Source organism: Urocampus carinirostris, chromosome 6 (assembly GCF_059441175.1).
Source record: "Urocampus carinirostris isolate Australia breed hairy pipefish chromosome 6, RoL_Ucar_1.0, whole genome shotgun sequence".
Classification (NCBI taxonomy): domain Eukaryota; kingdom Metazoa; phylum Chordata; class Actinopteri; order Syngnathiformes; family Syngnathidae; genus Urocampus; species Urocampus carinirostris.
The window spans coordinates 36,258,050-36,284,219 of NC_142354.1; the positions used below are offsets into that span (position 1 = coordinate 36,258,050).

Below are 26,170 nucleotides of genomic sequence, written 5' to 3' on the forward strand. Positions count from 1 at the left end.
ATGTTTAGCTTCCTCCATTTTCTAATGATTGCTCCAACAGTGGACCTTTTATCAACAAGCGTCTTGGCAATTGCTCCGTAGCCCTTTCCGACCTTGTGGAAGAGTACAATTTTGTCTCTGGTGTCTTTGGACAGCTCTTTGTTCTTCGCCATGTTACAAGTCAAAGTCTTACTGAATGTATATGGTGGACAAATGCAGACCATTGACCATTTGTTGACTTTGAAAAAAAAATTGCAATTTTTCTGCTAGCACATACTATTTTCCTTATTTCAAAATCATTCTGATGTTTATGAAAACATCACATAGACAACTTCGGCACAAAGTCAGGGACTAATAAAGAACAGTTGTTCTTGTAGGTACTTATTTGTGCATGTATTTCCACTTATGGCCGGATCGTTCCTGCATAGTGCGTACTTGTGTAACATATCATAAATGGATGGATTTAAAGAGGAAAAAGCCAAAGATAATTTTGGCTCAATCAAGTCAAGTCAGGTTAAATCAAGTCAAGTCACATTTATTTGTATAGCCCTTAATCACAAAATCTCTCAAAGGACTGCATAGGTCACAATAATACCATCCCCTGAGCTTAAACCAACAGCCGGGCAAGGAAAAACCTAAGACAAAAATAAGAAAAACCTTGAGAAGGGGCCTAACAAGTAGTAATCCAGGATGACCAGGGTGCAATACATTTAACATTGGGTAAAAGTACACAAAAATAGTGAACAGCAAGAAAAGAAAACATACATAATATGTATACATTTGTCCAGAAGGTACATGACAGCAACAGCGCTTCATGCCTGTAAAATAGTCCAAAAATTCCATAACAGCAACGACGCAGCTTCCCATCTCTGTCCTACGAAACCAAAAAATGGGGCCAAAACAACCTGTGCAACTTCAGATTCAATCTTTTATTCACAAAATCACAACTCGTGTTCTACCTGTAGCCACCCTTTGATGCTAGCTAAAACAAAGACTCGTGAGTTGCTCTGGCTAATCTCACAATGTTTATAAGGTTAAGAATTGCAAGATGAGAGAAAACGAGGAAGTTAATTCTCATTATTCACTGCTTAATATAATGGCTGAGTTTCCAGTACCTTTCAATTTTGTTTTTAATCATTTCAGCGTTTCAACTGTGAAGGGGGCTTGGGTGAAATGCAGCATGTCTCCTGGTAGTCTTCCACTAAACGTTAGCTATCCAAGTGAAGAAATAATCAAATCTCATTCATCCGGCAGCGTTTTTAATTGAGTTCATTTGAGGAAAATAAAATACTCCTCGAGCTTTTGGCTCCCAGTTCTCTACAGTACAGGCCTTTTCGGCTATTTATCATTCCAATTCTGCTAATGACAGAAGAAGATATTTTTTGAGCATGAGTGCATATACGACAAACTGGTTCATACTATCTCTGAGCTCATTGTGTCTGAACGGGCTTCAACCGTTTCGCCATTAAACAGTGGTACAGGGAAAATTATCTCATTTATTAAAAGGGAAATAAGCAACGCAGGTATTAGAATCAAGCACTAAGTCTTTCCTGTCTCTCAGAAACACAAAAGCGTTTGCAGCGGCAGGGCAGGCTCAAGTGGAAAAGTTAGCTCTAGGAATGAACATTTCATATCACTTTTTTATTTTATTTTTTTAGCACTGCAGTTTAGAAAGGCTAGGCTCTGTGGTGGTTGGAGGTTCTTAAGAGGATCATTCTTTGCCTATAAGTTAGTTAGGTATAAAGTCCATCATGCCTTTCACTTATTTCACATGTGATTGTTAAAAGCTTGCCCCAGGAAACGAGTCATTCTACTGAAGACCCATGCGTACATTTGTTTCTTTATAATTTTAACTGTCATCCAAAGCTCCCTGCATCAGTTGTTCCCATACAGCCTGGTTTCAAATGGTAAATGGTAAATGGTCTGCATTTATATAGCGCTTTTCCAGTCAGTGAAGACCTCCCAAAGCGCTTTACAATGTGCTTCACACTTACCCGTTCAAACACACTCACACACCAATAGCGGCCATGCAGCTATGCAAGGCGCCGACCTGCTTATTGGGGGCATTAGGGATTCAGTGTCTTGCCCAAGGACACTTCGACATATAACACGGAGGAGCCGGGAATCGAGTTTGCTTTTTTTTTTTTTTTAAATATTACTATTGTATTATTTTGTATGATTTAGACATTAAAATGTAGAGAGACAAGTGTGGTTTACTTTAATTATCTGTACAGTTAGACTACGAAGCTACATGACCTTTCTTACCTATGTGTCTATGTGTGTTTTCGCGCAAGTTTCCATCTTTTTTTAGAGAAGTGGCTCTTTCAGCTCGGCTCACTTAAAAGATCTGGGTCTTTTGCACCCAAACGGCTCTTTAGATTGTTTTTGTTGCCTTATTCCATATATAACCAACTGGTATGTAACATTATGCACAGAATGACTTAAAAAGGGAAAAAAAAACAAAAAAAGCAAAAAAAGAGAGGGGAAAAAAAGAATAGCAAATTAATAACAGACAGAAATTAAAGAACAAAAAAAGAAAAATTAAGTAAGGAGCTAGGAAAAAACAAACAAAATGGAAGAAAAAAAGAAGGAAATTATAGAAAGAAAAGTGTAAAAAAAAAATAAAGAAGAAAAAAGCTAACCAAAAATGTTTTTGCGGCGACCTTTAATGCTCATGTTTTACATTAAAAAGTTTGCAAATTATTTGAAAGGAACAGTCAATCTTTTTGCCAACAATGTACTTCTACTAAAAAAAAGCATGATTGAAAACAGGTCTGTATTGTGCAACCATTTAAATAAACATGTTAGTATTGTGTAACAAAACATACATTTTTAAAAACAGAAATTTCATGTAACAGTTGTAAAAACAACTGACATGTGTGGGCCATGCAATCTTATCAATATTTCATTAGCCAAATCATTAAAATTCAAAAAACTAACTAGAGTTGCCGGAATGCCAGAAGAATGCAACTTGATTTGATCTCAGGTTTTGAACATGTCCGATAATGATTTGGTTGCCACACGCAGGATTGATGTTGCTCACCATTGTTCCAAGCAACGCTCAAAGACTGTAATTGTTTTCAGACCCGTGGAAGTTTAGAGGGAACACTGATAGGGACGTAGATTAACTGACTGGAAATCCTTACTTCACCACGTCAATGGGAAAAAACAGACAGATACAGACAGCTTATAGCCTGGCCAGTTGCTTGTTGTGTGGAGATACCAGAAGATGAGTTTATTATACTTTTCAAGTTTGTTGCAATCTTATGATGTGGCAGTTTTCCTCGTTAGCCGTTTTTGTTAAATGATAACTGAACCTATGCTGGCTGCACTTAAATCAGGTCAATGTATCATGTTGATGTTGAACTGAAAATTAAACAAAAATGCAAGATGAACAAAGAAAGGATTTATGTTCTAAAAGTATTTATTGTGACTACTGTAATATTTACATTTCTAATATAATATTTACTGTGCCTAATGTTGTCAACACAACAGATTTGTGAATTTTGCATAAAAATGGATTTTCTCGCGATAACGTCGCTATGCATCAGCTCAGTGTTGGAGTTTCAGATTTTCCCTAATGAGGAATAAGAAAATTATTTGAAAGAGAAAGAAAACTATTGAGATTTGCTCAAAGCTTCTTTTCCGAGCATGCTGCAAACATCGATTGTTGCAGGAGCTCATACATGGCGCAACATGCTGATTGACAGCGCTCTTGAAAGTCTCACAATTTTGTAAGATTGAAACCGCCTCTCTGTGTGTCGCCGTCATTTGTTTTCCTTGTTCTGAACGGTCTGATAAAAGCAAAGTTTCTTTTGAAAGCAGCCTGGTGAGCAATGTGGGCTCACATAATGAAAGCGTTTTGATGTAATGTCAGAGCTGTCAAGCGCACAAAAGAGAAGCAGAAGTGCTTGAGATGCTCTTTCTCATGTCTGTTATCTGAACAAGAACTTTTTAGCAGTGTTTGTCCTGCCTGCCCAGAATAGTGAACTGTTCTACGGTGTATCGTTATTAATTCTTCCTTGCACGTTTCTAGTAGCGGCGACTTGTACATTTATGGGTTTTTTGTTTTGTTTGTTTTTACAATTTTGTAGCCTGTGGATGGGAAATGTGTCAGCGGCCCTGAAAACGATACAATTTTGCCCAGTTTTAGCTGTGTGGTAAAATCCCCTTATATGATACCGAGAGTTTTTCTTTATGTTATGTTAACATTAATTTTGTTGTAGAGTCAATGTTTTTGTTTTTGTTTTTGTCCTGTTTTTAATTTTTTAATGTTCAAAAATAAAGTTTTCATTCATTCATTCATTCATATCAGTGAACATTGACGCATGCTTTTGCCATACTGTGGTTACAAACCAAACATGACAAAGGTGTGTGCCAAGTCTAGTCTATTTAGTAAAAAAAAAGTGAATGCTGAAAATCAAAATGTCAAATACAATACATTGTGAGTTATTTTGGGCCGCAAATCTTGTTTGGTAGAGTAGTATCTCACTTTTTCTTGGTATACAATTTGCACTATATAAGCTAGACTGTAGGAGTGTGAATTATTTATATTTTAGTGACTCGGGATTGACAGGAAAATAGACATATAGAAAATACATCAATATTGGACTGTCTTAAATCATAAATAACATTTTCAAACACTTTTGTGCAACCTTAATGCAAATTACTTAAGCAAGTCAATATATTACCTTGACCAAAACAGCAGGAAGACGAAATTTCTTAAAGAACTCAGCAATTATACATGATTACGTTCGTACAAGTTTAGATGAGGTAGGGTTTTGTATACTGATTAATGTACGTCTGCTCTGCTGCAGTGTCTTGCAATGCGTGCATCTGTTAAATAAAGTTTCTTCCGTTGGCGTATTATTGGAGAGCATAATTTGTATATAGCATTGCTCTTAACATAATCCATGATACCGTCTGTGTTTTAAAGCCAAATTGAGTCTACATGTCAAATGTAGGTACATTTTTAGGGCGGGTTGCAAATGCAGTAATTTTGCAAGACGTGAATGTAAAACAGTACACAGAATACTTTGCTGCTTGTCTTAGACAGTTTCTTCCCCAGAGCCATTACCACCCTTAACACACACCGCACAAAAAACTCTTACAAACACACTACCTCATACAGATGTAAAATAGTATTCATGCCTATGCTCACTTTGCACAATGTTGACTATTTTTGCTAAATGTTGACTCTTTTTGCACTAATACGATCCCAAACCTGTATGTAACATCCTATATGCCCACATTTCTTGTGTAAACATTGTGTAAATTATAACCTTTATCTTCTTTATTCCTTTATATTGTGTAAATTATAACCTTAGCTTCTTTGTTCCTTTATCTTCTTTGTATTCTTTTATCCTCACTGTTAAATGTGACACTGGAGTGCCACGTCCAATTTTGTTGTCACAATATGTTCAACCCATTTTGTAACAATGACAATAAAGGTATATTCTATTCTACTTTTGTGTGGTAAACCTCTACTGCATTTTTCCGCTAACTAGTACTTAAACATTGATATGGTCACATTGTTCTATTTTGCCAAAATTGTTTATTTAAAAACCCCTGTTTAGGATCGGCTGAGTAATCATGATTTGGTTTATTGATAAAACTTAATATGTATACACTGTTGTGTAAAACGGGGTTCAAGCACAACAAAAGCACAGCAAAGCACGGGTTTGAGCTAGCAGCTCGTGATTGTTTTCTTAAAAATATTTTCAAGTTGATTGATAAAAGAAAACAAAACAGTTTTAAGTCAAAAAGGGATGCTATTTCCAGCTTTTTCTGGCTTTAATTTACCATATGCCTCTTCATAGCAACAGGCTTATCTGATTTTAAATTTAAAGGCATATTCAGGAACCACATACTTGATAGTATAGGTTCATTGAATCCATCCACTTAAGTAACCGATATGAGTCTTGATGTGGTGATAACATTTTAGACCCACCACAAAAATGGCTCCATGAGGCATTTTTATAGTTAACCGTTTCAAGGAACGACCAGACTTGAAAGTCTTGTTTCTTAAATATTTTTCACTTGGTTAAGTTTGTGGAGTCAAGTGTTATCATTGGTTAACTGCTGTTAAAAGTGTCGATAAAAATTGTTCAAACCTCATATTGTTAGAATATGATATAATGAAATTGTGAATGTATTTAATTGCTGTTAAAAGTGTCGATAAAAACTCATACTGTTGGGATATGATATAATGAAATTGTGTGTTTAATTGCTGTTAAAAATGTCGAAAAAATTGTTAAAACCTCACATTTTTTGGTTTGAACAAATTTATTGACACTAAAAACAGAAAACAATCATGACAATCTCAACAGCAATTAAGCACATTCACAATATTATATTCCAATATTACGTTTTTAACAGCAAACACAAAGTGAGGTTTGAACAAACCTTCTCGAAAATCAAACATATTCACAATTTCATTATATAACATCTTTGTTAGTGTCAATAGATCCGTCCAGGCCAAAGTCGATTGTCCTCGGTCTGAACAAATCCACCGACACCAACAGCAGCAAAACACAGCCATCAAGCATATTCACATTTTTTTTATATTTGACAATATGACGTGACGATATGACGTTTTAACATTTTTTCCTGACATTTTCAACATCAATTAAACAATTTCAGAGTTATTTTCTTTTAACAGTAGTTACATTGTTTATTTGCTGTTAATAGTGTCAATAAAATTGTTCAAACCAAAAAAAAAGGGTTATCATCTAGGCACTATGTGGTGTCACAAAGTGATGTGATAAAGGATCATACACAGCTTTCTTGGGTTGCAGTGAATGCCAGTGATCACTAGTTGATCATTACAAACTACAGCACTAAAACATTTTTTGATTTGGTGTCTTGGTTTGTTTCAAGAATAAGGACCATGACTGCCCAAGAAATGGTGGAAAATGACTTGCTCAGCAACTTTTCTCCATTGAAATCAATGCTCACGAGTCTTATGAACTTCCACTATTCGGCTATTTCAGAGAAGCATCATTACTACAACGAGTTTCACATTTCTTCAATGAAGAATATTAAGCTGCAGAGGCAACTTCTTTCGTACGAAGCCGAAAGCAAGAAGAAGGGCGAGTTCATCGCAAAGCAAGCTGAAGAAATCGCTAATCTGAAGGAAAGTCTTCAAGCCAAGGAAGCAGAAGTTGAACAGAACACTCAGATATTCCAGAGACAAGAGGCCCAACTCACCGCGCAGCAACAAACCCTCAAAGACCGGATGAACCAACTTCAGGAGAGCAAACAAAAGTATGAAGAGCTGAAAAAGGAGTACCAAAGTTACTCGGAGTCGGCTGAGCTCGAAAAAGGCGAGTATAGGGACCGAGAGGACCAACTGATTGACAACCTCCAAGCTTGTCAAGTCAGGCTGAGGTCTTTGGAACACCTCAAGAAGAAGACCAAAAAAAGGGCTCCTTTCTTGACTAAATTTTGGAGTAACAGGAAGAAAACAGCACCGTTCTGGTCCGGCTCATCCAGTGAAAAAAGACAAGACGAAAGGGCTGAGAAGCAAGATAAAGAGTTCAGCAGAAAAAAAGATAATGAGAAGGCTGATAAGAAAGATTCCAACCTTAAAATGAAGCACCCTGCAGAGAAGGGAATGGGCGGAATATGGCAGAAGAAAAAGAATCAGGTCCCAAAAAATGCACGTAGGGTCTCTTTTGATCTTTGAGGTTTTTTGTTGCTTTAAGACATCTACTTGTTGCATTCACAAGGTGTCTTATGTAACAGTTCAATTACTTTTTCCATCTGAATTTCTACTGTATATATTCTAGTGACAACAAAACCAACAATGTTATTTGATTAGAATGCAACCTCAGTGGAAATGTTTAAATCTAGGCTTAAAACACCCTTATATTCTATACCTTACGAATGACCTATATTTCATGTCGACAATATCTTTGTATTGTTTGTTATTGCAACCGTTGAAGCCTGGTCCCCTTTCAAGGTTTCTTCATTGTCCCCATGTTAAAGTTTTGAGTTTTTCCTTGCCCTCGTGTAGGTTTTAGATCAGGGGATGGTGTAATAATAGTCTGTAGTTTGCAATAATCTGTGGTCTGTGCAGCCCTTTGAGACTCCTTTTGACTAAGGGCTATACAAATAAACATGACTTGACGAGCCTCAATAAAATTCCTAACTCTGCTAGTCAGTCTATTATCTTGACTTTCCTGAAAATGTATTTACCAAATGAAAATAAATGTACAATATTTTTTACATTTTGAAATTATTTTCTTGGCAGTATAAAACTTAAGTCTGAACTACGCCTATCACTTGAAATATTCCCTTCATACCAGAGCGTGGCTGCAGTCGACAGGTTTTTGAGGTATTTGTCACAATAGAGTTTTTACCAGGCCATTTTTGAAAATGTTAAGAAAAAATACAAAGCTGTGATCGTCCTATTATTATTGGCTATCAAACGGTCAGTGGTAATATTTGAAGTTAAAAACTTTTAATTTATCCGAACCAAGATCCAGGACAGGGGACGGCAATGTGGTGCCTGTGGGGACCAAGTAGCCTCAAAGAAAACCTGAATAGCCCGTGGACCGGTTCTTGAAATAGCTTACTAGTGATTGGTCATTGTGATTTTTCTGGGACATTTTGTTTCTAATTAACATGATGTTTTAGTGGGTGACTAAGCTTATTTTACTTCTAATAATTACAACCTGTAAATAACAATAATCTACAGGGTTCGTACCAGTGCTTGAAATCCTCGAAAATGCTTGAATTTAAAATGTTGTGTTTTCAAGGGTTGAAAAGTGGTCGAGTATCTTATATGCTTAAAATTGTTGCCACATTTAACTACAAGCATGCTTAAAATTTATACAAACACTGCTTTTTAGTGACTTTGCCTTGCCATAGCAATTCTTCTTCCCTCATACTTAACAGCAGATGGCAATAGTTTGTTAAGATTGTCTTATGAAGTATCATCGCCCCCTACGGATCGCACTCAAGAGGACAGGTGCACACTCCACCCTACCAGGGCACTATGAAATGTTTACTTGTGCAAGGATTAAGTATCAGTTCAAGACTGTTATTTTGGAACATGCAAAAAAACTAAGGTAGCATTTCCAAGTGGTAAACTGTAATAGGAAGAACTCCCTGCATATGAAAATAAAAGCTACTTTTTACAGTGATTCTACCCAATGGGGATATATTTGTCTCAAAGGTATTTATAAATGTTTTGTTTTGATCCACAAATATCTCTGCAATTTACTCAAGATCTGAAAAAATCCCAAGTCTTGATAATTGCACATGCAAGATTAAAAATCACAGATATATTTGTAAATGAGAGTCCTTTTTTGGCCAAGAAAATGTGTAGGAACCCCGAATCTAGTAACTACTTAGTAATAACAAGTGTAATACTAACCCTTAACGCCCTTTAAACTAATCAGTAACACAAAGTAGCACACAGCTTCAAAAAGGTTGGTGATCTCTGCCAGTTTTCATTGTTAACAACTAGTAGACACTTGAGTTTGAAATTGACACAAATAAACAAACTTGATGCTTTAGTGGTTCTTGTTCTGCTGGAATTAGGTTCAATTCTTGGTATTTGTGGTTCTCATAACCACTTTGTGATAGTGAAAATGGCTGGTCTTTAGTGGTCCAATATGAATGTTGATGTGTGGTCCCTGCTCATTCTTTGACAAATAAATTGACTTAGTGCCTTGAGGAACCCAGTGAAACTAAGGCCCAGCTCTTTCTATGGTGAAGAATGGGAAAGCATTAATCTGGCCCAGTTGGACACACTGAAATTAATGATCATTTACACTGACGACATAATCAGACTTCACGCTGTCCTCCGATACCAAATTGCTTCTTTTGTTCCACAAGATTGCCATGTTTTTCTTTTGCCTCTCTGTCATTGTCTGCTTCTCCTTTCTTCCCTCGACTGTTCCCCAGGTTGTCCCCTGTTATTGGTCATTAAGTGTTTCCATGGAAACTACCACTTTAGCAGATAGGCATGCCGTGCAAGAGTCATGTTCTCCATATTTGATAAGGAGAGAATGTTTAGCTTTTGGTGGCTGTTTAGTGTCTGATTTTTGACATGAAGTTATGAGGTATTTTGAAATAAATATGGAGCTCCATAGTCACACTTTCTCATTTAATGTTTGTGCAAGTTGAGTCAGTTAAAATGGCTGAGGCAAAAAGAAAACAGCTAGTTGAGCATTAAAGGGAATATTATGACTTGAAGTCGTTTTGAATATTTCTACTGTCTCGGTTTTAATTTCTACTCAATAAATTTGAGAAGTGGAATGTATTTCTTGACCCGGGTCTCGGCTTGTAAATAGGGTGAGATACAGGGTCCTGGACTCAGACCAGTTGAGAACTACTGGTATAGAGGACCAAAGAAGTGAATCCCACATATTTGGTTTTAGGGTTTTCCCAATTAGTGCCATTAATATGAAGTGTGTCCTGCCCTTTTTCATTGTGGCGGCATTAGCTCAGGAGGTAGAGCGCTCGTCCTTGGATCAAGAGGTTAAAAATTATTTCAGGACTTTTTTTTTTTACTTCAGATATTTGGTCACCATCATGTGGACGTTATTGTGAAACAAATATGTGACGTAAAAATGTTTTTACCTTTTTTTTTAGCATAATAATAATAATAATAATTTCCTTTGTATTGTCATTCTTTGTAACAATGTACACAGAACGAAATGTCGATACACCTGACCCGTTGTCGCGAGTCGATGCAGCCGCAGCCAACAGAGGGCGCCGCCATTATACCAATTAGGTATGTCTCGGCCGAGGCGCGAACCAGCGACCTCCCAGTCTCAAAGCGGGCACACTACCATCTAGGCTACTGAGCTGGTATGTTGAGAGTTCCGACTTTGTTGGCGATAAAAAGCCTACTCCTCTGTCTTTTGGGCTCTGCCGCAGGTGGTTTTGTCAACTCAAGAGCGATTTGTTGCCATGATGGCTTTTAGGGAAACTTGAAATTGAAAAAGATTTGCATGCACCTAATGTAGGTTTGTCATGTTTTACATATGTGCTCAACTTAGACCGCAACTTTATTGATGCAAATGCAGGCACAGGCAGAAAAAGGGTGAAACGACTGTTTAGCCAATCAGAATGCATAACACAATGCACAATGAAAATCTGAGGGATCACTGTATTACAAAAAATAAAATACAGAAGGACAAGCATAAAATGAATACATATTTTAATGTCCTCTGAACTGTTGTCTAAGATGACTGGGTGGTTTTTTTTTTGGAATGTGCCAAAAAGCCAAAGAGAACAAAAAATGTAGAATATCCTAATCGGCTATTGAACGGAGAGAGATTATCACGGTACATCGTCCAAATTGGCCGATGGCATCTCTTTGCCTATCGGGGCCTGTCCACAGGTAATTAGTCGGTGCTTTTGATGTAAATACTCAACACAGAGCTGCTCTCTATCAAGCATAGCAAGCAAACGGAGAACTGAAATTCTCCAGAGTCTGGATTTGTCATGTTCAAGAGGGAGGTTACAAGCCAGAGTCTGAGTCCAGCTGTGAGACACAAAAATATAGAGTTGGCAGAGGTTTAAAATGCAACAGCCTGCACCTTTAATTTGCCTCTGCATTTCTCGCCGCTTTGCTCTGTTTTGCCTGCGGTGAGCCAGAGATAAGAAGGCCCAGGACAAAATGGCTGCTAGAGCCACAGTCATGCAGGTTAGATACAGACTCTACCGACAGAGAGTTCTTAAAATATATGCAGTCTCTGTCAGATGAAAGTCCAGTATCTCTACTTTATGATAAGTTTGACTTTGAACACCAGTATATTTTAGGAGTTTGCATGCTGCAATTTAAAAGATGAGGGCAAGCAACCAGTGAATCATTTTTTTCAAACACCAAACTATAAATGAATATTCAGTATATATATATATATATATATATATATATATATATATATATATATATATATATATATATATATTATTTGGGATTACCTTTACACATTGTTTTGGTAAATATTAGTTGAGCATCACTTAGTTATCATAACGGTTTGATCCATTGACTGTAAGGCTTTATTTCCAATGTGTCAATTGTATAACATATCGGAATGCAGGTTAGGAGTGCAAAAAAATGCCATGTTGTGCTGATGGACAGGTGCCAGCCTGCCAGGCTTCAGCAGTGGCATGGAAGTTGTGCATAATTAGGAAAGAAGGAGACGCTGTGGCAAGACAACCCCCTCCAGGCTCTGTTTCTTCAGCAGGAGGACCTCCACACAACCCATTCAAGTGAGCACACACATAGACACAAGCGTGAAAACACACTGTCACGCATGTAGAAAAATATAATGTTTGAAGTTCTTCAGTGTGCCGGAGCGTGAAATCTTCCACACAATGTCCAACACATCACTCGATTTACTATTATTCTTTTCATGTAGTAAATGTGAGGAGTACAATAGAAATGCAGAAAGTGACGGTTGTTAATATATTTAATCATTTTCCCCAGTGTGAGCTAGGTGGAGGACAGCACCATGAATCATTGGGCAGGTTATTCTTTCGAGGCTGTTTATGTGAGAAATCCTCACAGATGGAGAAAAGCAATTCTCCACCATCAGCAAGTTAATAAAAAGCCTGCACTTTATCTCCGTCGAAAAGACAAATACTGTGACGCAGGATGGAAGGGAGGAGAGGAGCACTGAGGAGGTTGGCCCACATATCCACTTCTGTCTCTCTTTCCACTAAAGCTGTGAATAGTTGTCTAATATGGCCCAAAGGTGATTTTGACTCACTTGTGTGGAGACGCCTGATTTTTTTTAATCACACTTCTTTTCATGCACAGTTATAACACCTTCATTGCGGGTTGATACGTCCCACAGACATTCACATCAAGAGAAAATCTGCAATGTAGAAAAAAAAAATGGTTCATGTTCACCTCTCACAGTAAATGCTGGAATTAGAATTGTCTTAATTGTCATTGATGACATCATAGTGAGCATTGTTTACAACAAATGGCACTACAGGATGAACACGTAACAAAGACTTAAAAGATAAAAACAAGATCAATAAAGTTAGGATAAATAGGCAAAACTATCAGCAAGGTAATGCTTGGAGACATGCCTAAGTTGTAAGTGCATCAGACCCTGGAATCCACAGGCATTAATGGCCATGCATCTAACAGAGAAAGCAACAAACGTAAGGTAAATTAAAAACTAGCTTGAAAGCCATTAGCCGCTCCACCTGCGCGCCATCTTGAATTAAATTACTACTGTATACAAAAATAAAAAATATACATTTCGAAAATTAATAATTAAATGAACAAAATGAATCAGAAACCGTACGAAAAATACTGCAGCTGAAATTCTTTTTCTCTTTGTTTTACTTTTAAATAAGCACATAGAAAGTAGACAGTAAATAAACGTTCCCCTCACAGTGTTTCAGTGTGGTATGTTGTTCACTTCTTGCTCCTTCCGATTAAGAAACGCAACTTTATCGACCGACAAGTGTAACAGTAACTTCTTGTGTAAGTTATTCAGCATGTAATCCCTATCTAACGATTAATCAAATTGAAAAATACTTCAAAAACGGTTAGTAAGTAGATCAGACCAATAATTCAGCTAATACGTTACGAATACCAATAATAATAATAATAATAATAATAATAATTTCCTTGTATTGTCATTCTGTGTAACAATGTACACAGAACGAAATGTCGATTGCACCTGACCCGTTGTAGCGAGCCGATGCAGCCGCAGCCAACAGAGGGCGCCGCCGACCACTTTTTAAGTCTTAGGAATGACTCGGCCGGGGCGCGAACCACCGACCTCCCAGTCTCAAAGCGGGCGCCTTACCATCTAGGCTACTGAGCTGGTATACACCCCTAGCCAGTACTGCACTGATGCCAGTTGTCACTTTCTATTGAGCTTTCTAAATTTATGAACAAAATTAACATTTTCCAACAGTTTAGGATTTTTTTAGTTTGACTCAATCGGGGGAAAAATGATATTTTGTTGAAGGGACATTTTATAATGTTTAGCGCTTTTCAGTGGTTAAAAAAAAGGTTTGTTCTCTGAAATATATATATTGATTGATTGATTTGAAATAAAAGCAAAAATACATGAACTATCATTTAAACGCATGTTTTATAAATACTCATGAGTCGAGAAATGTATATTTGTTTATACATTACATTAGGCTTATCTATCATGATTGTCCGCCATCTTGCTGCTACGAGGAGCCCCAAACACGAAAACTTTTGTCAAAGGCTGGACAAAAAAATTAGACCAAAAATAATGCGGTTTGGTCACTTTGAGTAGTTTTTATCCATCCCTGTTCTTTGAAGCACTAATTTTTCGGTTGCACAGCACAATACTGCAACATCTAGTGGTAGAATATCAAAGTGTCTCTTTAACCTACAGATTTGCTTGGTAACCTTGTTTTTTTCATAAAGCCAGACGTTTTTAGCACACTCTTTTTAACTTGGATTGGAACAACAAGTGCCAAAGAAAACTGCAGCATGCGAACAATGATAAAAACAATACTGCGAATGACGCCTAGACTACAATTAAATTCAGCATGTTTCAGCTTCTGGTAGGCGGAAAAGAAGTTGGGATTTTTTAAAAAAAACCTTTTGTACCAGTTTTCCACATATTCCAATACAGAAGGAAATCAATCACGAAAAAAAGGTCGGGGGTACTAGATGTGGACCGATCTTAGGCCCACATTCTACAAAACATGTTATCGCATGTAATTGTTTTCCTCTTCATTTGAGCTGCAAGGCCAATTCTTACCCAAATTCAAAAGCCTGCCATTTACCCATAACGACAACAGTTTCCTGCAGCTGAACACACGTGTATGTCATTGAGATTAGGTGAGCTTTATTGGCTTTTTGGGGTTTGACCGTTTGAGCTTGCGTCTTTGTTCCTACCTGTTTGGATCACCGGCCGACAATCCTGATGATAATGTCACCGCCCCCTTGCTCCCCCTGTTCAATGTCACCCTCCTCTTATCTCTAACTCTCCGAATAGGGTGTATGTAAACATATTGGCCAGCCTTTGTTTCCTGTGACGTTTGTCTGGGTCCAGAGAGCTGGCAGATAAAAACCTCAGCCCGTGTTTCCCCCTGGGCCCTTCTTGCAGTCATGCCTTGCTCTTTTCACTCTTCTTTATGTACGTGTCATGCTTGCCTTGTAGTGGGTGTATCCACCATCCTGATTAAAATGAGTGTGTTTAAGGGTCTTCCTGAAAGTATGCAGTAAAAAAATTGATTTTTCTTTAGCCCTTCCCTGCCAATTTTCCAATTGGGAAGGAGACACAAAAAGAGACAACCATTCAATCACACTCATTCTGAAGGACAATTTTTACTCTGTAATTAACCTGCCATGATTGTTTTCAGTTAGTGTGGGGAAACTGGATACAACCAACTCAGACATGGGAAGAACATGCAAACTCCATACAGGAGTTGAATCCAGGTTTTTCTGAACTGTGAGGAGGCTGCTGTAACCAGTCAACCACCATGCAGCCATACAGACACAAGGTGTACATAACATTACTTTATAATAATTCTGTTTCCCCTCCCTCTCAACCCAAAAAAGGTAAAGATTTTACATTGTTATTCTAAATGGTTCACTAAGGCTTCACTTATAAAACAACAATAAGACAACTACAAAACAAGCGCTAATAGTAGTAGTCAACAATGAACTCCATTGTCGACTTTTGTGACTAGATTTGTTTTTAACAGAGTGAGGTACAATATCTTGTCTGATTATAATCTCTGCTGAGAGTGGCTAATGCGTAAAAGCGTCTCTATATCGAGCGATAACTTGGAGAAATCAGGTGTCAACATCAAGTACGCGTACGAACATTTCTTAAATTTGGAAGTAATTAAGGGTGGATGCGGCCAATAAAAAAGACTACTTGAAATTGCAACGCAAAGCAGACCTTGCAGTGCGGTTCGTTTTGATAACATGAATTGTACACTTTATACGCATACATTTCATTATGAAAGAGCTTGAGGGTTGTGTAATACTTTGCCTGAAAAACGTGTTTGAAATTTAATGAATGCAGTCCGAAGCAAAAACATCAGTTGTTGTAACATTAAAAACGAAAAACGTCAGGCTCAGAGACAGCTTCTTCCCAAGGGCCGTCACAGAAACTATACATATACATATATATGTATATATACATATACACATACATATACATATATATATACATATACACATACATATACATATATATATACACATACATATACATATATATATACATATATATATATACATATATATATATATATATATATATATATATATATATATATATATATATATATATATATATATATATATATATATATATATATATATATACATATGTTCTATTGTTGTTGTTTTTTTTAATTGTTGTTGCTAAATGTTATTGCAATTATTTTCATTGCACTTTTGTGACAATGCACTATTTATTGCACTTCTAATATTATTATAACAGTTTTTCTAAGCACTATGTTGTAATTATTATTTTTTTCAGCACATTCACCCTGATAGTCTTTAATCTCTTCTCTCTTCAAATTCTCTATACTACATGTTTTACCCAGGAGTGCCATGTCCATCTCGTTGCATACAATGTTTCACAACATTTATACTTATGACGATAAAGAAAATTCTGTTGAGAATCATTAAGTTCTTTTACTACAGACTTTGCAGTTGACCACTCAGAAAACTTCATAAAATTTACTTGATGCTTGTTTTATCTACTGTTCTACTGCTGAGTATTAGCCAGTTCTTGGTTTCCACAGATCAAATTATTTCTAATTTCTTTTAATTTATTATGTATTTGCCTGTCCCTAAAATTGACAGAGGTTTATTAATGGATATGCTGTATGTCTACTGACCGAGCACTGCTCTAAATTTGTTTTTAAATAGGGTATTTTTTTCTCACCTTTCCATCTAATTGGTTTTGACACCCTCATCTGATTACATATACTTCAACTGATAATAAATTATTACTTTTAGGGCGGCATTAGCTCAGTCTTGGGATCAAGAGGTCGCAGGTTCGATTCCCGGCTCCTCCGTGTTATATGTCGAAGACACTGAATCCCTAATGCTCCCGATAGCAGGTAGTTGCCTTGCATGGCTGACGCTGCTATCGGTTAGTTAGTGTGTAAAAGGGAAGAGTGTGAAGCACATTGCAAAGCGCTTTGGGAGGTGTTTATTGACTTGAAAAGCGCTAAATAAATGCAGAGCATTTAAATTTACATCCATGCATTATCTGCAACGCTTATTCTCAGTAGGGTCGCGGGGGTGCTGGAGCCCATCCCAGTCATCCTCGGGCAGTGGGCAGGGGACACCCTGAACTGGTTGCCAGCCAGTCGCATGGCACACAGGGACCGGCAACTCACTCGCTCATTCGCACCTCAGGACAATTTGGACCGGCCAATTAATTTGTCATGCATGTCTTTGGAATGTGGGAGGAAACCGGAGTGGCCGGAGGAAACACATGCAAGCACGGGGAGAACATGCAAACTCCACACAGGAGGTTCGATCTCATGACCTCAGAACTGTGCCGCACACGCGCTAACCACTGCGCCACCGTGCTGCATTAACTCTTATATCTATTTCATGGACAACATTGGATTAACATGTAAGTAAGTAATTTAATTGTTAAAATAAAAAACTGATTGATTGGTTTAGTTTTTTCTGTCCTGTGAAATGAAAATGAGGAAAAAAAATAAGTAAATCATTTACTCTGTTCTTACTATCGGAACCATGCAAAGAAGTGTGCCGAGTGTGCCAGAACTCTTTATTATTTCGTCAGTTATTATTGCATTGTTTTGTTATTTTAGCTAACCATTCTTTGTTTTGACTATTATTTCACACAGCTGCTGTTATTTTGATTATTATGTGCTGTTTAAATCATGATAACTGTTGGCTCATCATAGTACTGTTCTTTGAATACACACCCTTTAGCTGCTGCTTTTTGAAACCTTAAGGATTTAATAAAAAGAAAAGACTGAGGAGAGGGCCTTTAAAAGAGGACTTTCTTATCTATCTACCGGTCCTCCTGGCAAGTTTGATGGAGTAAAACAATACACATTAAAACATGGAAAAGGCATCCTCAAATTGTCGTGGGTTCTTACAACAGTGACTTCAAACGCACTCCAGGACTTAGCTTGCAAGCTTCTTCACATGCTCACATGACATCGGCATGACAATGGAAACTAAGCTGCCTGTAGGCAAACACCGACTTTTCATCCACACACAATGGCTACTTTTAACAGACTCTGCCGTCATACATCTGTAATAAAATTATATTTTAATGGGTTATATTAGTCAGTGTCAGTTGTCTTTATTGAAAATTCAACGTTTTTCTGAGCATCATTTTTAAAATAATAACAGTGCCTGTTGTCACATGCAAGCTTGGCAATACATTCTGTTTTTAAGAGAGACTGGACGTGTTCGAAAAACAACCAAATTATTAAGTCTTAATAAATAAATAAACAAACAGTTAACTAAAAGAGCTTTGATTCCTGCTAATTAATGAGTCTGTCACAGAGCCTGAAAATATCAATAATGCGCTTGTGTCGCAAACATATAATCACCAGTGTGTCTTTGGAGGTGGCCCGCTATTGAACCCAGTAGAAAGTGAAAGCCATGATTAAAATAGCACAACATAGCGGCACAGCAACAATGGCCGACGGAAAACTAGATCATTATCTTTAAGTAACCCTAATCAAGTAAGTGCTAACTGTCTTTTTGATAGTCTATGGAATATATTTGTTCATGCCCCCTGCAGTTTAAAAGCGGAATGTATTTTTAGAGGGGATAGAAAACAAGTTATGCACCACTCATCTTCTGTTCATTAAATCATTACCCATAAGAAGAGGTTAGATTACAAAATTGTGATTATTATGACAAATTCTGAAAATCGTATGTGTGGACATACAGTAACTGTTACCAACACTGTACTTGGGAAAATATCCTTAACATTAAAAAGAAGATTCTGTCTACCCGCTATGGTTTAATTGGTTCCACCAGAGTCTTGTAAATTTGCTTTAGAAAAGAAAAAATAATATTGTATTTTCACGACCATAAGGGGGCAGCACGGCAACGCAGTGGTTAGCGCGTGTGCGGCACAGTTCTAAGGTCTTGGGAACCTCCTGTGTGGGTTCAAATCCAGCTACCGGACTTCCTGTGCGGAGTTTGTATGTTCTCCCCGTGCTTGCGTGGGTTTCCTCCGGGCACTCCGGTTTCCTCCCACGTTCCAAAGACATGCATTTCAGGTGGATTGGCCAGTCCAAATTGTCCCTAGGTGTGAATGAGCGAGCGAGTTGTCTGTCCCTGTGTTCCCTGCGATTGGCTGGCAACCAGTTCAGGGTGTCCCCTGCCCACTGCCCGATGATTGCTGGGATGGGTGAGGTTGAAGTGGGGTGTAGAAGTATGGATGTTTATAAGTGCATATGGACCTGGTTCAGAAAGAAGCGCTGAGGAGAGAGAGGAGTTCTGGAAGGACTTGTCCGAATGTGTGGCAAGTGCGAAAGAAGGGTGGAAAGTGGTAATACTAGGTGACCTGAATGCTAGAGTGGGTGATGAAACGGTTGAAATTTTTTTCCTGGTACTCCATATTTACCAATATGGAGTACCAGGAAAAAATGAGAGTGGGAAGAAATTGATTGACTTATGTGTGGAAAATGAGTTGGTGATTGGAAATACATTGTTTAAAAAGAGGGACGTGAATAAGTATACCTTTGTCAGAGTGGATAGTGGCAAGATGGAGGACAGAGCACTGATGGATTATGTAGTGGTTAAGAAAGGGATGTTAAGTAGATTGTTGGATGTGCATGTTATGACCAAGGTAGATAGATAGATAGATTTAATTACATCGAAAACTCATATAAGTTGTTTGGTCTATTTACATGAGTTATATTTGATCTAATTAGATGACAAGTAAATATATATTTTTTGCATTAAACTCTTGTCTCGTTTACAAAGCTTTGTGAGTGTGACTTGTTTGCTGTATCATTTACTTTTATACCTAGTTTGTTTATGATTCAATCGTTTACAAGAGCACACATTCGTCATATATCTAGCGTCTTAATTTTTCTCAAAAAATGCACCAGATCAAAGTGAATTTAAAATATACAAAATTTTCTCACGGGGGAGAATTCCCCCTAACTCCCTGGACCAAGGGTCTCCCAACGTGTTCTGAAGATACCTCACCAGTGCTGGGTCATTGTTATTTTCTAGTGAAATTGTTTTTTTAGTGCTTGATTGACTGACTCTATTTTACCTTACCACCAATAGTTAACCTAATAAGGACTTAGTAAGAAGATATTCATAACATGATACATTATTATAGAAAAGCATATCAAACAAGGTGCCTTAAAGCTTGGAGATCCCTGACCTAGACAATCTACCTATTCGGGTCTAACAGAATTCATAGCGTAACATAGTCAATCAGACCAGCATAAATAAAGCAGAGGATTATGTTAAGTGTGGTAGTCTTGGAAATAAAGGAAAGAAAAAAAGTCAGAAAAAAGCTCATATTAAAACAACAAACAAGCAGTTCTATTATTTTTACGCCCACCTAATTGACATAGGTGTCGCCAAATATACAGTTACACAGCCTGACAACCAATCTTGGTTTCAATGGCAATACCAATGAAGCAATCGTTGCTACAAGAGTTCCTGGTCCTGCAAGAGTGCAGAAAATATTGAATATATATAATGTCTATGTGGACACAACAACGTGACAAATGTGTTTATCAAAACACTGTAGTTTTCCCCACATTATGTCAATAAAAATGTGAAGCGTGAAATCAAGGGCCGAAAATGTCTTCAATCTTCAAGCAAAATAACAAAAAATATTACATAAACCAAACATAGCTGTGTTTTTCTGTGCGAAAATAAGCACGCGGCTCACATGAGTGAGTATATTTGCAAGGCAGCAATTGTAGTGGTGGAGCATAAATCCTATCAAGCAAAAGAGCCCTGGGAAAAGGGCCAAAGGCTGAGATGAGAGTGAATCCAGAGCCTGAGGAGGAGGTGGGTAAGCGTAAGAAAGAGGGGCCAGGGGATTTTTTTAAGGGAAGAAATTCAGGCTGCAGGAGGAGAGAAGATTGAAGTAGCTGGGTCCTACACATTGAATTGACTACTGTAATGAATTATTGATAAATATACAGAAACAAAAATATCAATGGGGCAAACATGGGCACAGAATTTTCCATTTTAGTCTTTTTATTTGTAAAATTATTTTTGTAATAAATAATGCCTGGAGAGGAAAAAAAACGGCTTAGACAATACTCAGTAATCGAGAAATGTTCAAGTGGTTTGGAGACAAAAGCCAAAATGGAGATGGTGTGTCTCAACTGTTAGTTTGCAAGCGCTCCGGATAACACAAGCCAAATCATATGGAAGCTTCACTGCTTTCACAGGTTGGTGTACCCATTTTCTTCGATTTATTTCATTATGTGGATATTTTTAATTTGATTTAAGGCGTCGGCTACAAAATGAGTATACACGGTAATTTAAGATAGTTACTTCCATGGTAACACGCTACTTTTGGGTGTCAGTAATCTGGGGGTGGAGCAATTACCGTATTTTCCGCACTATATGGCGCACCTAAAAGCCTTTATTTTTTTCAAAAGCTGACCATGCGCCTTATAATACAGTGTGCCTTATATATGGATCAATATTAAGTCGCAAAGTCTTGCAACTAAAGCAAGCAGCCGCCGACTAGATTTTCCCCCGAAGGCGAAGTAGTCCGCGGTGTATGCTGGGATTTATATACCGGCGTTTCATTTCCTAACCAATGTGTCAATCATCATTTGACTCAGTCACTATTGGCTAAAGTTATTCGGAGGTAAAGGGGGCGGATCCTTTTTATCATTTACAGGCCCGCATAGGCTAAAGGGGCGAAACAAAGCCTGCAATTGGCCGAAAAAGATGAATGTGAATCACAGGTTGGGTTGCACTACGGCATAAAGAAAACATGTTTTACTATTCTGTATTTGTAATTATTTTACTCTCCTGGATTTACTACACTCACGGTTGTAAGAAGACCATGGTTACGTATCATTAATGAACGTGAAGGCTGCAAGAGAACTTAGGTGAGTTATGCGGATTTATATTTTCCCGGTATCTTGTTTTAGAACGATCTTGATGTTTCTGTAATGAGTCTATTTTTAAACTAAATTCAATTCAAAGTGTTTATTGTCATATGCACAGTAAAGAACCCCGTTTCCCTGCACAATAAAATTCTTACTTTGCTGTCCACACAGTTGCCAGCAAAAAAATAAAATGGAAACTAAGAAATGTTTGTTTGGTGACATCGTACGGACACCGCATCCGGACGTGTCTACGACACGTATTTGCTTCTTTGCAAGCTTTCGGAATGTTAAGGGGGTAATAAGTTGGACTGAACTATCTGACTGTTTTGTCGACGTTCCCATTGTAGCGCCTTATAATCCGGTGCGCCTTATGTATGGAAAATATAGGACCAAAAACTATTTTTTGGGGGTGCGCCCTATAACCCGTTGCTCCTTAATATGCGAAAAATATGGTCATCCAATGCCTTAACGTATAAATACGTTTTCAGAACATTGTCCTAGTGTGCCAAAACACAAAAATAAATTATTCTTATTTTATTTTAATAAACCAATTTAAAGGGTTTAGTGTTGCTCATCAGTATGTATTGAGCCTCCGGGAATTATTTCAGTATGATAAACCAACATTAGATGGGAGGTGTGGCTTTGATTAGATCGTTGTCCACAAATTGAGGAAACCCACCTTCCGAAAGTTGCTTCTATTTTGTGGTGAGCGAGTGTTTTATGGGCCATTTTGGTGAGCAGGTGTAGTGAAGCAGTGAGGTTAAAGTAGCAAGGATATGGATAAGAACAGACAAACAACGCTTCAACTGTCATGTCCTGCACGGTTGTCATGGCGCCCAGCTGGCCCCGCCCCTTGACACCGGCTGAGACGCATTGGACTAATTGGTCTTGGAGTACTTAAGATCGCTCCTTTGTACTGTGCGTTGCTGGAACGTTTGTTAAACCTGGTTAAACTCTATGAGACTTCTGTTAAAACCTGTCAAATGCCTAGTTCTGTGAATCTGCCCGTATTTGATCCTGTTTTGTTTTTGGTCTGATCCGTTTGTTTTTGACAACTTGTCTTTTGTTTGGATTTCTAATCCACTCCCCGACCATCGATCCCCGGATCAAGTGTGCGCACCCTCCTCATCTTTCCCACAATAAATTGTGAGTACGTCTACGCCAACTGATCCTTTTTTTCCTGTTTCTTTCTGAAAATGATGACAAACTCGCTTTGTCATTGTCAGGGCAGAGAGAGATGTTGTATCTTGCATGTATGCAGGAACATGGCCCCCAGAGGGAATCAGATCGCCATGAGGGAAATTGTGTGAAAGATTTTGCAAAGTTCATGCATTGTTCCTGTATAGTTAACAGCATTAATCCATTAGTTCAGTGTTATTACAATAAAATGTTACATTGCAATAACAGTGCCCTTGTGTTTATGAAAACATTGTTTCAAAATTGGAGGAATCACAATTGCAACAAAAAAAACACAATGTTTAACTGTTTTTTTCTGTAAGGCCTTCAAAAATGAGTCAAAAAGGCAAAAATTGGCTGGCACCTGCTCTTCCAATTTTGAGAAAAATATCTGGCATTGAATGAGTTCAATAAAGTTACGAGTAACTGTAACTAAGTACTTTCAGTAACGTTCCAAACACTGGTCCCGCAAATGCTCTTCTTGGTATTCCTCCGACATAATTGCTTTAAGAGCCACCCACTGCTAAGGCAAGCCAATTAAACTCATTCACAAGTGTGACCAATCGATCCCAAGCTGGCTCAGGTGGGAAAAGCAGTGAAGAAAACCTCTCTGACCCAAAGCTCTAACAGACAAAACACATCTATTAAAAAGTAAGCGCAATTATCTTACAATATGAAGAGAGCACCGTGCCCGCCGCTTCATGCACAAACACAAACGCAGATGCTCTTGAGAAAAGCACTTCACACCTGGACAATGTGAGGCATGGTACCACACTCTAAACTGCCGCAACCCACTCAGGGAACTCACAAAAGACGCATTGTGTGTTCTGTGAAATATCAAATGAAAAATGAACAGGAAGAATAATGGAGTAAAGAACCAAAACGAGGTTCACGCATGATTTAAAACATCTTCTTTTCTCCATGTGAGGGATCATAATTGGCCTAAGTGCATTTACAAATCCTATAGTTTGCAACATATTCATATTACCATAAACATCCTCATCATGAAATTATTACCAGTAACACATTGCATTATGGGTGTGTATTATTTAGCGCCTCCTAGTGATACAAAAAAACCTTATAGAAGATAGATTTGAATAATAGGGAAAAATACATGAATAATTGTGCATTTTTAGAAAAATGTGTATTTATTTTACATGACATGACATTCCCCTGAAAGGAGCTGACATGATTGACTGCCATTTTGCTGCTACGGATACCCCCAAAGACCAAGAACCTGGGCAAAAAAATTAAGAAGAAAAATAGTGCTGTTTGGTCACTTCTGGTCTCCATAGTTTGTTTTCCTCATTGTGTTTTCTAGCATTCTTGTTCTGTTGCACCACACTAAGTCAAATATTGCAGAGTCCCTTTGGCAAAATGATCATATATTCTGTGAAGAAGAATTTCAACGTTTAGTCGTTTACATGGAGAAGTTAAGTTTATGGTTTCACAAAAGCTACAAATGGTTGTGTGTAGTTTATCGGCTTGCAGTGAAAGTAAAAGACGGTGTCCACAAAGAAAAAATAGTACGACTTGTTTTAGATGTTCAGCTGTGTTATGTCACTAAATTTTCTCGCATGTACTGGCACTGCTTTGACAGTTTCAAAAGAAAGAACACAGCTTGTTCCTTATGCAGATGTATTTATTAATTTCTCCCTGAATATTGCCACTATTGATGCGTTTTACTCTTTTGCATGCTATCTAGCTAACAATTGACCCTTTCTGCTAATTGTCAAGCTAAATTTTGGTCCTTCTAGCTTTGTTTTCAGCTTTCTAACTGACTATTTATAGGGTGTTTTACTCTTTTAGGTATCTATCTATCTTCCTTTTAAGTTTAACACGCTAGGTAACGATCAAGCTAGCGTTTTAGCATTTTAGCAAGCCATCTAGCTAAGTGGCTATTTTCCAAAAGTATATCACACTGTAACAACAAATAGCTTACCTGTCAACCTGTACGGTTTTGCCGTGCAAAGTACGTTTTTTTTATGCAATTTAAGACGAGTACGACGTACAAGGAAATCTGTACATAAAAACTTTGATTTATCAATCGCATGTGTCTGCCGCTTGGGGATTTCCCATTATGCATCATTCCGGAAAAAAAAATGGTGTACGATTATTTTGTATTTTGTACGGGAAAATACGACAGGGGCAGCACGGCGGCGCATTGGTTAGCGCGTGTGCGGCACAGTTCTAAGGTCTTGGGAACCTCCTGTGTGGGTTCAAATCCAGCTACCGGACTTCCTGTGCGGAGTTTGTATGTTCTCCCCGTGCTTGCGTGGGTTTCCTCCGGGCACTCCGGTTTCCTCCCACACTCCAAACACATGCATTTCAGGTGGATTGGCCGGTTTAAATTGTCCCTAGGTGTGAATGAACAAGCAAGTTGTCTGTCCCTTTGTGCCCTGCGATTGGCTGGCAACCAGTTCAGGGTGTCCCCTGCCCACTGCCCGATGATTGCTGGGATGGGCTCCAGCAACCCCGCGACCCTACTGAGGATAAGCGGTGCAGCTAATGAGATGAGATGAGATGAGAAAATACGACAGTTTGCACGGGCATGGAGCCGTGCAGGTTGACAGGTATGAAATAGCTCTTGGCTCAAAAAAGATTGGAGACCACTGCTATAGATGTTCGATTAAGTATTCAACAAATAATGAGCTGACTTACGACAGACCTGCATCATTGAATCGGATAACGTGACAGTTAAAATGCTAAATATAGTATTTCCTTACACACTTGTGAAACGTTTTTTTTTTGACACATTTCAAAATAAAACAGCGCAAAATTCCTCGTAAAAATGTGATACAGTACATGTTCAAATGTAAGGATGTCAAATTTCACTGTTACCTGAAACTGGTTAGCTGTTCTGTGTGTCAAAGCAAGAGATTGAGCTGCCTTTTTGTGCAAAAATCAAGAAAAATGTTTTTCATAGTTAAAATATATTCATTTGAATTTGTTCTTTTACGAGAAAAAT

The 26,170-nt window shown here is 37.9% G+C and overlaps 2 protein-coding genes across 6 annotated transcripts in view; one reads left to right on the forward strand and one right to left on the reverse strand.

The window, feature by feature from the left end:
* The window catches only part of cacna2d2a (calcium voltage-gated channel auxiliary subunit alpha2delta 2a), a 319,851-nt gene that overhangs the window by 257,244 nt on the left and 36,437 nt on the right, over positions 1 to 26,170 (reverse strand). The window lies entirely within an intron of this gene.
* Positions 6,784 to 7,671, forward strand: LOC148364713 (uncharacterized). Its single transcript, XM_088337246.1, has one exon. It carries the CDS (start codon positions 6,869 to 6,871, stop codon positions 7,664 to 7,666), a length of 798 nt encoding a protein of 265 aa, XP_088193372.1. The 5' UTR covers positions 6,784 to 6,868; the 3' UTR covers positions 7,667 to 7,671.

Excerpts from the sequence above, each read along its gene's own strand:
- LOC148364713 (XM_088337246.1), top strand. The coding sequence starts at position 6,869 with ATGACTGCCCAAGAAATGGTGGAAAATGACTTGCTCAGCAACTTTTCT.